Consider the following 13,298-nt stretch of genomic DNA (forward strand, 5'->3'; position numbering starts at 1 on the left):
CACCCAGGTTAAGAACCCTGCATGTGTCCCGTCTCCTCCCTTTCTCCCAGAGTAACCACTGTCCGACTTTTGAGGCAATCACTTTCTTCTCTTTCTTTATGGTTTTATCACCCATGTGTTCATTCCTGGACTCTGTAGTTTAGTCTTGTCCATCCTAAAAAACACTTTGTCTATCTTTCAAATCTTTTAATCAACGGGTTTCTCCTCCATCCTTTTTTTTTTTTTTTTTCTACTTGTAACTTATTTGTTCACGAATCCTGGCCGTTTGATCTTTAGACTTTACTGCTGTGGATTTTGCTCACTGCACGCTTGAGGCCCATTTATACGTATTCCTTTGTCCTCTGTGTTCCCTGTAAATTGGCAGTTCCGTGGCTCACTCAGACTCCGATTGGTTCTCGCTGGCAAAACCATAGATATTTTGCTCTTTCATAATATCTGATTTTTCACTCTTTTTTTGATGTAAGCAGCCACTGATGCTAAATGCTGACATCTTTCAGTTTATTGAGGTTTGTGAAACAGTGCCACTTTAATTCTATCGTTTGGTGTTAATTTTTTAACTTGAAAAATTGTATAAAAATATATTTACCCTTATCTACTATTTGGTTATTATATAGGAAAGGTGAAATAACTGCTTGTTTCTTTTCTTTATCCAGTTGTCAGGATGATGAGTCAATTTGCTGTCAGCTTCAGAAAGTGGCCAGTTAGCTATTTTTTTTAATGTATCATGATGAAACATATAGACTTAAATACAATTGATGTGTTTCTATTCATTGTCTAATTTTATTAAAGTTTAAATAGCTTCTCTTTGGTTAGTTGGTGCCAGAGACTTTGATATGACCCTAGTCATCCCTGACAGATTTCTTGCTATCTAGTATGTCAGGATGTTCCAGGCTTATCTTGTACATTTTCTTCTCCAGACCTGGTACCAGCTACTCAGTGAAAAAGTTAGTTCCAAATACACAGATACTATGTAAATACGTTCTTGAAAAACTTTGAATGGTCCAGATCCTCTCCTCAGTCTTCCTTTCCACAGACGTAATCCCTGTTGTTGTCTGGCTCACTGTCTTTTCAAACCTTTTCCTATGAATTTTTATATCTATGTACAAAAACAAATATGATACAGAATATTGTTTTCTTTTTTTAAGTATGTATTTTTTCTTTTTTTCTAACTTTTGAAAATCATTTATGACATATTTCTTTTAAAGTTCAATTATATATCTTGATGATTTTTTTATATTTGTACACAGAGATCTTCCTCATTCTTCCTAAACTCTATATAATATTTGGTGTGGTTATACCTCATTTTATTAAACTCTCCTCCTAGTGGTGTGTGTTAGATGGTTTCCAGTTTCTCCATTAGCACAACTCTTGGCTCTGTTACGCACACATGTAGACATTTGGAGCCATGGAGTGTGTGCATTTAGAATTTTGCCCTCTGTAAAGTACCTGTTCTTCCAAAGGCAGCGTATGGGAACCCGTTTCTCTACCACTCATCAATCCTTGATGCTACCAAATCTTGCCAGTCTGAAGATGAACCGTGTCCTTGATTTCCCAGTGCCTCCTGAGGTGCTCTCAGGTGGGGCCCAGCAGTCTGGGTGCAGGCATTTCCCTTCCTCCTGCCACCACACACATGGCTCCTGCGGGGACACACAGAGCAGCTACTCTGCTGACAACCTCGCTGGTTTGGTGCCGGCCCGCTTTCAGTAATGCCACTTCTTGCCCATCCTCCTTCACTGTCTTCCACCCCCTCCGTGTAGCAGTTCTTTCTCTTGCGCGTTTTGGTCTGTAGTTCTGTTGTTCTGGGCTGTGTAGTCTTCGTTCCATCTTTTTTCAATTTCTACAGGTTCAAGGGCTACTGCCCACAATGGAGTATTAAAAAGCATCCTTCCTGTCACTTCTCAGATTTGGGATGAGAGCAGGAGACGGTGTTTAACTTGTTGGAACCATATTCTCATTTTAATCACGGGGGTAAATGAAGGTTCCACTAGGAGATTGATTTGCCCAGTGCCACACATCAGAATTAGGACTTCTGAGAGTTCCAGCCTAACTTTTAATGACCATCACAAACCTGGTCTGCCTTCCTGGATGGCTTGGCTTTAAAATCACAGTCAGTGCTTTTTTGGTCTCTTAGATTTCTTTCCCTCTCTAATTTATTGAAAATGCTTCCTTTTTGCTCCTATCCATACTTAAAATCCTAGCTTATTGATGGTTTACTCACGTACCAGGCACTGTGCTGCATACTTTCTTGGCTTATGCTTAATCTTTACCGTATCCTCATGAGAGTAGGTACATTTCTTGTCTCCACTTTACGGCAGGGGAAGTCTCTGAGTACTAAAGGCTAAGCCCCTGCACAAGGTGACATATTAATGCAGCCAGAACTTGAACCTAGGCAGTCTGACTCCAAAATCCTGGTCTTAAGGGCTACAATAAACTATTCCTATTAGCTCCCATTGTCCCAGCTGAGTGATTTCATTGTGATTTTTGTAGGCATTTTCCACTTAGTTCTGTCAAGATCAAATAATGAGCCCTATTCTAAACATTCTTCATATCCTTTTCTCAAGACTCATCTCTTGGGATCACTGTTCTTAGATGAGACCGGAGCTTATTCAAATAACCAGCCTAGTCATTGCTCTTATAGAGTACTAACTTAGCATCATTTCAGTTTATTTTCATTATCTGTCAGCCTTATAGAAATGAATTATAATCATTTTCTATTGTACGTTTTGTGCAGTTGTAAAAGTATGTGGTGAATCGAATAATTATGCCTAAGATTATCTGAGTTCAGATGTTCTTCTTACAGGAGAGGACAATTTAGTTATTAAGCACTAGGAATGTTGATGTTCTTTCTAGGCACTACCTTACCTGATTCCAGCTTCTCTGGCCTTTTGGGGTCAGAAACAAATGGCAGGAGTGCTGAGAATAGCAGCAGTGGACGTTTTCCTGGTGCTGAGCAGGGACAGTAGGACAGTCATGAAAATAATTTTAGGTAACCTGATTTTCCAAATATTTAGATATTTCTCACGCTTGACTGATTTTCATTTGGTCCCAGACAAAGTTAAAAGGCAAAAAGTGATGCGCTCCAAGTCAGTAGAATAGATTATATTATTACTTCAGCAGATTTAATTTGGGCTTAAGAGGGAAGGTCAGCAGAGGAAATGAGCTCACCACGTGTCACCTTGTATGAACTCATTGTTCTTATTAGTTCTTATATCAAAATGTAGACCTTGTCACTAAGATTCTGTGACTGTCAGAAGGACTATAGCCATATTAATTCAAGCACAAAAAACTTTTCCCAGAAAGTCAAGATAATTAATGGAAGATGGAAAGAGAATTAGAGGGAGGTAGAGGCAGGGAGGGACACTGATATGTAAAGGTTATTGCCTCAATATTTTTCTTAAAGGTTAGAAAATCTTAATATCCCAGTATAAAAACCAGAAGATTTTACTAGGAAATGATGATAATGTATTTTTTCTGTTGCTTTCTTTGTAAAATAATTGTTAATTCAAAGGAAAAAAAACCATTTTAAAGTGAGGTGGAAGATTACCAATGGAGAGGTAAACCTCTGACTGTATAATGGTTTGATTTGAGCATCATTATTGGAGTCAGAAACTTCCAGCATAGAGCCAGACTGTTTTACTGTGGCTTTCAGCAAACTCTTTTTTTTCCCCCCTATTTCATTTTCCCATTTCTGTAATTACAGAGGTCAAAATTCACCTACATTTCTTATTGTGATTAAGACTTACATCACAGTAGTGCCCTTGACTAAGTAGGAACTTATCAAAATGTCCCATGAATAATTGAGATGATTTCCAATCCCTTTGTAACTATAAAGGAATATAGAAATATTAAAACATACCACACTAAATTTCTAAGTAGAGAAATACCTTTGTGCTTAAATGAAAGCAACGCAGTGGCTCCAGCAGAACTCTTAGAGAGAGAGCAATAGCTGTTAGTCATTTCACTAAGCAATATATTGTATAGAGTGTACCTATGAGGAATGCGTCCCATCAGATTACTGTGGGCATGCTTGTGAAGGTTCAAAGACTGAATTATCAGGCCAAATCCTCTAGTAACAGAGTTTGTGGTGAGTGAAGTTTAAATATTCTTAACCACTGGTATTTAAAAATCTTGAATTGATAGGCTCATAGCTACTCTACTAAAATTGAAGAAGTGTCATCTTAGTATCAACATAGTGTCTTTAACTTTATGATTAAGCTTTTCTGTTGTTTATTGAAATGACATCTAATTATCATAAATGTTAATTCAGCTGCAATCTGAAAAATCATTTTTAAGCTTCATGCGTGCATTGACCTTTAAAATGCTTTATACCTAATGTGATTAGACCAATAGAACAAACAGCCATATGTTGGCATACTTTGTATATTTCCATAGACATTTGTATTCTCAAGAATGTTTTGTGTTATGCCTTGTTTTAGTGATCGTGGTGGAGAAGACCCAAACCAGAAAGTAATCCATGGGGTTATTAACTCCTTTGTTCATGTTGAACAGTATAAGAAAAAATTCCCCTTAAAGGTAAAAAGTCTCCTTTAAAAACATAAATAATTAGACCTGTAATTTCTTAAGTTGCTTGTTCTCATGTTTAAAATGTGATTTAATTGATTTATTTAGTTTTATCAGGAAATCTTTGAGTCTCCCTTTCTGACTGAAACAGGAGAGTATTACAAACAAGAAGCTTCAAATTTATTACAAGAATCAAACTGCTCACAGTATATGGAAAGGGTAAGAAAACATTATGTTAACTACATCATCTATTATATATCAGGCATGGCTTTATTTAACATTAGTTATCTTAGTTAATGTATTTTTTTGGTGGAAAAGGTTCTGTTTTTTTGATCATTACACTGAGTTATAGTTAATGTACAACACCTATTGATAAACTGCTGTTCTTGCCATGGCATTTTCCGTGAGAAAAAGTGCTATGCTAGTTTTCATCGTGGTTGATGCTTTCTGATAAATCCTGATTGCTGGATTTGCTTGTCTTTAAAATTAATATATATTTATATTCTTGGCAAAATAATAAGCTGTGTTTTGTGCTTAGTAGATAAGGAGATAGGGTAAGTACAAAAGCTAGATGTTGGGGTTTTTAACTTCCTCTAAAATGGAAGGAAAAAATTAGTAAAAATATAATAATTCTATATACTTGGTCTTTTGGTCTATTAAGTTTGTGGAAGGCTGAGAAAAATCTCCACAAGAAATTTTAATCATTAAACCAACATATTGATAACCATATTTATAATTCCATGTATATTTTCTTAGTAAAAGAATAGTCAGATTATAAATTCAGTCATCAGATAAGATATGTTAGAAATTTTAACTAGATTTTTTCATCCACAGTGTTGGATTTCAAGTATTTTATTATCAAATGAGTTTTGTTAGTTTACCCTTAAGAAAGGTAAAATGTTTGTAGTGGAATAGCTGTTGTAAGGCCTCCATAGGACATAGGTCAGGAAATATCAGTACTTACTGATATGATACAGTGATGCATATTCCACAAAGCCCAGGTCCAGAAGTCTGAGCTGTTTAATTCTCTTCCTGCTTTGTTACTGATTAGCTCTGGGACCTTGAGTAAGTTGTCTAGGACATTTTCCTCCATTAAGTGCAGGCTACAATAAGTCAGTGGGTCTTAGTACTTAGCCCTTTTTACATCTTAGACTCTTGTTAAAGGTTCTAGATCTGATCCTGAGAAGTGTACACAGAGCATCAGGGATACATGCTCTCATCATTATATCTGGCTCTCAGAAACAGACTGTCGGCAGACAATGGAAACAATCCACATGCCTTTCAGGAGTTGAAAAGACAGGCAAAATGCGTATGCATACAATGGAATATCATTCAGCCTTAAAAAGGAATAAAGTTCTGACGCATGCTACAACATGGATTAACTTTGAAAACATTATACTGAGTGAAATGAGCCAGACACAAAACGGCAAATATCGTATGGTTCCACTTATACAAGATATCTAGAATAGACAGTCACAGAGACAAAGTATTATGCATTAGAAGTTATTGGGAAGGGGGAATAGGGTTATAGCTTAATGGTTACAGAGTTTGGTGTAATGAAAAAGTTTTGGAAATAGACAGTTGCACAACATTGTAATTAATGCTACTGAACTGTCCACTTAAAAATAGGTAAAAATGAAGAATTTTATGTTACATGTATTTTACCACAATTTAAAAACACTAATAACGTAATATAACAAAAACCATTGAATTGTATACTTTAAATGGGTGAATCATATTATATGTAAGTTAGATCTCAAAGTATTAAAAGGAAGGCCATTGGAGATTATGTTTGGAAAATAGCATTTAGAAGAATAGGTCATTTAATTAACAGACAATTCATGTGGTCTTCCTACTTCCCTTTCTATATCTTTCCTCTAGGTTTGGCTTTTTCTGCCAGCTACAGGTGGTTTATTTGAAGCCCCGCATTGAGGCACTTCAAAACTTAATTTATTTTTCTTGCTATTCCACGTCCCCCACCCCATTATTGTTATTTTATTTTTTTCCTTTTCTCATCCTCCCTCACCTCTCTCAGACCCACATCCTGATTCCTTTTTCATTTAGTTAATGCGTAAGCACATTAAAGTCATGTTTGTATACTGTACATGGCTAGGACTGTTTTCCTTTTAAAAGAAAAACTTGCTGACCAAAATGACTTTCTTAGTTGATGAAGTATATGATGAACATCTTTTGGTCTCCACACCTTATTGTCCACCTTTGGTTTCTATGACTTTGCCCGGAACTCCTGGCTCTACAGGGTAAGCATAGTAGGAAAGCTAAGACCATGAGTCTCTCAGTCTTGAGCCTAATTTTCCTCAAAGGATATCTGAGAGGTGTCCAGGAATGGTGCATTACTTCCCCTCTCAACACCACTTTTTTATGCCCAGGCAAACTCAGTAGTACTCCCCGAAAGCTTCAATGTACAGGGTTCCCTGGGACCAGTTAAGTTCAGAAACTTATTACAAAGCTTCACATTACAGACTGTTCTTAAACTCGTAAACATTTGTATGTGTATGTGCTATACTAGCATGATTTTCACTGCAAATGTAGTTTGTTTTAAGGTAGAAATTAGCCAGGTTCTCTGGCTGTTATCTTTATTATCTGGCTCTTGTTAATGTTAACCAGTATACTGTTTGTACCTCAGTGCTTTTTTATAGGATAAGCTTTAATAAAGGTCTTGATTGAAATATCTGACTATGACTAAAGTTTTTTTACTTTCAAAAAATTTAATGGGATCTTTAATACAGTAGTTAACTATCATGTACATACAGTTTATGTTTTATAAGATGAATCAACATAAAGTAATTTGATTAACCTACATGATCTAGTTGATGTAAATTACTTTTTAATTTGATGGTTAAATATTCATAAAGTGACCACCAATTCTGATTTTTAATGGTCTTTACCCCCGTTTTCCTATTGCATATAGGTTGCCTGTATATAGGATGATTGGGGTCAGTAAATGAGGACAAAATGCAGACCATTAAACTTTTGTTCTTCACGCATACACAATACTATATATGAAATAGATAACTAATAAGGACCTATTGTATAGCACAGGCAACTCTGCTCAATACTCTGTAATGACCTATATGGGAAAATAATCTAAAAAAAGAGTGGATATATGTATTTGTATAACAGATTCACTTTGCTGTACACCTGCAACTAACAACACTGTAAATCAATTCTACCCCAATTAAAAAAAAATAAAGTATTCAGACAAAAAAAAATAGATTGGGAGTTTGGGATTGACATGTACACACTGCTATATTTAAAATAGACAACCAACCCTAACCTCCTGTATAGCACAGGAAACTCTGCTCAGTATTCTGTAATGACCTAAATGGGAAAAGAACTTGAAAAAGAATAGACACATGTATATGTATAACTGAATCACTTTGCTGTATACCTGAAACTAACACAATATTGTTAATCAACTGTACTTCAATATAAAATAAAAATTTAAAAATTAAAATTTATTGAGATAAAAAAATTTGTTCTTGTTCATAAGACAGTGCTGAAATGTAGGTGACATCTAGTAGCTTAAATAAAATTTGGAAATGACTTATGGAATGTGAGTTTAAATTAGTTATATAATATTTATTTGTTACTTTGCCATGTAAGTTACTTACTCATATTACAGGTGTTTTCTTATAGTAGTTCCTGACTGTAAGAATATATTTCCAAAGGTTCTAGGTAGATTAAAAGATGAAGAAATTCGGTGTCGAAAATACTTACATCCAAGTTCATATACTAAAGTAATTCATGAATGTCAGCAACGAATGGTAGCAGACCACTTACAGTTCTTACACGCAGAATGTCATAATATCATCCGACAAGAGAAAAAAAATGGTAAGTGATATCAAACATCAATACGAAAAAAAAAACATCAATACGAATAGAAATTAAATTATAGACCCACTTTTTACATCATCTTCCAGCTACCTTAGACTTCAAACATATTTAAGTAATAGTCTCTAAAATATTCAATTTACCTTTTTACAGATTATTAATAATCTTTTAAAAGATTGTTTTGGAAGAGTATAATTTTCAAACTGTATTCTAAAGTCAAAAGAGAAACTGGGAGAATGTGTTTGCACATTTTTAAAAATCACAGGGGCTGATTTCTTTAATACATTAAGGGTTTCTAGTAAATAGGAGAAGAGGCAAAGAACTTGAAAAGGAAATATAGAGTAACAGGAACTTGTTATACATTGGATGTAGAGTATAAATCAGTGCAGCCACCTTGAAACACTGACAGTGAGTGCTTGCTAACACTGAACAAATGCATCTCTTACAGTCCAGCCTTTGCTCTCCTAGGTGTTCAACCCCCCACCCAAAATGCATGCATGCATGTACAAAAAGACACGAAACATGCTCACAGCAGCACTGTTTGTAATAGCCCCAAACTGGAAACGGCTCAAATGTCCAGCAACAGTAGAATGAATAAAGTACCGCATATTCACACAGTGGAATATTAGAGAAGAGCAAAAAGGAACACATTATAGTTGCATACAACACAGATGAACCAAAGAAACCAAACATGAAAGAATTGTATGATTTTGTTTGTGTAAATAGTTCAAAACAGGCAAATCGAATCTGTAGTTTAGTTTAGTAAGTAACTAATCTGTCATGACAGTGATTCCCTTTGCAGAAGAACAGGAGGAGTAGTGATTGGGAAGAGGTATAAAGGGGACTTCTGGGTGGAGGTCATGTCTGTTTGTTACTGTGGGTGGTGATAACTTTGAGGGGGGTTGTTCACGTGTGATAATTCATTGAGATATACACTTACCGTCTGTATACTTTTTTGTATGTGTGTTACACTTCAGTAAGAAGTTTAAAATAAAAACCACTGAGATATCATCTTCCACCTGTCAGTGCAAAGATCAAAACATTTGTTGTCAAGGGAGCTCCTGGCTGCTGGGACCTCTGTCTAGAAGGTCCTTCTACAAGCCTAAGCTTTGCACAGCAGTCCCACTTCTAGGAATTTATACTACAGATATTCTCACCCATATGCAGGGTTATTAATTGTAACGTTGTAACATCAAGAGATTGGAAGCAACTAAATTCCCATTAATTGTTAAGTAATTGTAATATAGCCATAAAATGGAGTGCTAAGCAGTTGTAAAATATGAGGAAATGCTTTATGTACTGATATAAAAAGATCTCTAAGTTAAAATGTTATTTATAGTACATGAAATATGCTACGCTATTTGTATAAAAAGGGGCAGAGGGAAGAACAGCTTATTTACTTGAATGGATAGGAAACAGCTTTGAGAGAATACTAAACAGCCACAAATTTGCTCTCCCAGAGGAAGAGGACTGGGTGATTGGGGGAAAAGTGTGGGGGACTTGCTCTGCATACTCTTCTGTAATTCTGCATTTTGAACCATGTATTACCTATTATGTTAAAAAGTATGTTTAAACTATTTGGAAATTTAATAATAAATTTCTTTTTCCCCTCAGACATGGCAAATATGTATGTCTTACTCCGTGCTGTGTCCACTGGTTTACCTCATATGATTCAGGAGCTGCAAAATCATATCCATGATGAGGGCCTTAGAGCAACCAGTAATCTTACTCAGGAAAATGTGAGTTACATAAGGAACTGGAAAATTTTTCTCTTAATCAGATGATCATGGAGTTTTTCTTTTGACTTTACTATTTAAAAGCATGAGAGAACAGTCCTACCATACCAATAAATGAAACATCTTTATTAAAATGTTCAAACCTAGAATTTGTTGGGCACATTTGGGAATCACCAAACTGTTAGAAAATCAATGAGTAAGATAGACTTCTTATACACTGCCGCGTTCGTTTAGCAATTGTTCGGCTTAATTTCTCACTGAAAAGTATGTTTGCTGTTTCTACATAGTCGTGTTTCTCTGTAACTGGAATTAATGTTTAGTTAGTTGTAGTGGTAAGTGTGTTAATCAGTGATATTATAGACAATGTAACAGTTTGGTTTCCTTTTACCTGCCTTGGATTTGATAGCCCAGGAAGCAAGTTTGGATTAGAACTATCTTCCCTAAATATATGCTTACTACCCAAAATACCCAGCAGTGACCCTCATGTCCCTAATCCCCATCTTTCTCAAGAGTTCCCTGCCATTTAAATGACTGTTTACAATAAGGTGTCTCTCCTATCAAAGTGTGCTCCTATTGTCAAATTTTGTTGGACCACCTTCCTTGTTTTCACTAGTGATGGTTGACAAATAAGCTAGCCATGACATGTCACTTCTCTTTCCTAAGTAGAGCTGTTTGCTTCTCCTGTAATACAGTGGTCTGTGTACAGACCTCCTTGTTCAGGAGCATTAATTAAATGCTGATCTCCTCAGTTGTAGATTTATTTGTCTTTGGCAGATAATTCTTAGACCTTATGTCCTGTCACAGTATTGCATAAACTTTCCCATTTTTGTAAAACTATTAATTTATATTGTTTAGAACTAATAGCCTGTATTATTTATTAGGTTTCTTAGTTTTTATTAGTTTTACAGATTCAGGGTGTGGAGTGACATTGGGCATAGAGGCACAGAGTTTGGTGTCAAGGTCTGGATGCAAATACAAGAGAAGGCATTTGTAGGAGACTCAGATAATTAGCTGACTTAGAAGACTTCAATCTAAGTTCATAGCTATCTCCATTAAGAGTGAAAACTCACTTTTGCACTACTAGGTATTTCTTCCCTCTGAGATGTGGGGAACTGTACTGCCCAGCTCTAGGGGGTCTCAGTTTTCACAGGTAATGGCTTTTTAACTTCTCCTCTCTCAGCCTTCAGTGGCTGTGAAGGCCGTTTTGTTTACATAATCCTCTATGAAAGTGATAGGCCTGGTAGTTCTGAGATTGTATCTTGTTACACTGAAGATAGACAGAATTCCAGCAGCAGAGAGAGCTGTGTTTTCCATGGGTTCTTCTGGCAGAGGAACTATAGTCTGCATTTCTGGTGTTGAATGACAGCTACTTTCAACATCAAAGTTTTAGATTTTTAAGACCGTCTTAGCTGAAAACATTTTTTGAGGATGTGTGTCGGGTATAACATTATTTGCCTAGGGAAAACTTTTCTCTTAAACGACTCTTTACTAAGCCTAATTATGTCCTTGCACTTCTTCAAATGTGGTTTTGTACTTTGTATTTCATGTTTTCAGATGCCAACACTATTTGTGGAGTCAGTTTTGGAAGTACATGGTAAATTTGTTCAACTTATCAACACTGTTTTGAATGGTGATCAGCACTTTATGAGTGCATTGGATAAGGTAACTTTTTAATACATGTATCTTTATATATAATTCATTTAATCATCATTCTTTAAGGTAGTTTCAGAAATAGGGCTTCTAATTATGAAATTTCTAATCTGGACATGGAGATTAACCTTAACCAACCAGTTTCATAGTGAAAGTCAAAATAGAAGTATGTAATTTGTAACTTTAAAAAAAATTTATGTATTTTTATTTTTGGCCACATCAGGTCTTAGTTGCAGCACATGGAATCTTTTGTTATGGCGTGCGGGCTTCTCTCTAGTTGTGGCATGTGGGTTTTCTCTTCTCTGATTGTGGTGCATGGGCTCCAGGGTGCATGGGCTCTGTAGTTGTGGTACGCAGGCTCCAGAGGGCATGGGCTTTGTAGTTTGCCACACGCAGGCTCTCTAGTTGAAGCGCGTGGGCTCAGTAGTTGCTGCTCACGGGCTTAGTTGCCATGCAGCATGTGGGATCCTAGTTCCCCGAGCAGGGATTGAACCCGTGTCCCCTGCATTGCAGGACAGATTCTTTACCGCTGGACCACCAGTGGTGAAGTCCCGTAACTTGTAACTTTTAACTGAATAACTGAATGATTAAATTGAATGCTTGAATTATATGGGAATTGAATTTCCCATGATTATGCTATAAAAGGATACTTGTTAATACACTAGTACATTCTGAAAAATATATGTATAATTTTAATATTCTTTTATTTATTTATTTATTTATATATTGGTCGTGTTGCGTCTTTGTTGCTTCACGCAGGCTTTCTCTAGTTGCAGAGAGTGGGGGCTACTCCTCGTTGTGGTGCATGGGCTTCTCACTGCAGTGGCTTCTCTTGTTGCAGAGCACGGGCTCTCGGCACGCAGGCTTCAGTAATGGCAGCACTCGGGCTCAATAGTTGTGGCTTGTGGGCTCTAGAGCACAGGCTCAGTAGGTGTGGTGCAAAGGCTTACTTAGTTGCTCCGTGGCATGTGGGATCTTCCTGGACCAGGGATCGAACCCGTGTCCCCTGCACTGGCAGGCGGATTCTTAACGACTGCGCCACCAGGGAAGTCCCCAATTTTAATATTCTTTAATGCTCATTTTTCCTTTGAACATAATACTTAGGCTGTAATGAATAATATTTGAAAGAAAAATAAATATTATATTTTACAAACTTTTGAATTTAAATTTGCTTACATGGTTGTAAGATTTTTAAAAATATAACCTTATTTTATCTGTGTTCAAATATCAGCAATGATAAAGTATATCTTTCAGTAGGAACAGGATAGTCATTATAGAATGATCATGAGGGATACAGGGAGAAGAGTTTACCCTGTGTTAGATATGAAAACAGTATTAACAAAATGCCATGTTTTGTGTGGGGTGGTAATTTTCAGATGTACAGATTATAGCATATATTGAGCCAGCTGTATTTTCACCCTATTACTGGTGGCTAATTTCTGGTCTGTCTTCTATTTAGGCCCTTACATCAGTTGTAAATTACAGAGAACCCAAGTCTGTTTGCAAAGCACCTGAATTGGTAAGTCTGATGGTTGCGTA

General features: G+C 36.2%; 1 protein-coding gene across 5 annotated transcripts in view; it reads left to right on the forward strand.

Annotated features, from left to right (window-relative positions):
* CUL2 (cullin 2) overlaps window positions 1-13,298 on the forward strand; it is a 105,904-nt gene that overhangs the window by 75,145 nt on the left and 17,461 nt on the right. For all 5 annotated transcript variants that reach the window (XM_057731981.1, XM_057731979.1, XM_057731978.1 and 2 more), the window contains exons 7-12: window positions 4,437-4,533; window positions 4,630-4,740; window positions 8,211-8,373; window positions 9,988-10,112; window positions 11,664-11,771; window positions 13,219-13,278. In XM_057731981.1, the coding sequence (XP_057587964.1) occupies window positions 4,437-4,533; window positions 4,630-4,740; window positions 8,211-8,373; window positions 9,988-10,112; window positions 11,664-11,771; window positions 13,219-13,278 (664 nt within the window). The remainder of the gene's footprint in view (window positions 1-4,436; window positions 4,534-4,629; window positions 4,741-8,210; window positions 8,374-9,987; window positions 10,113-11,663; window positions 11,772-13,218; window positions 13,279-13,298) is intronic.

The sequence above is a fragment of the Hippopotamus amphibius genome, chromosome 4, assembly GCF_030028045.1.
Source record: "Hippopotamus amphibius kiboko isolate mHipAmp2 chromosome 4, mHipAmp2.hap2, whole genome shotgun sequence".
Lineage (NCBI taxonomy): Eukaryota > Metazoa > Chordata > Mammalia > Artiodactyla > Hippopotamidae > Hippopotamus > Hippopotamus amphibius.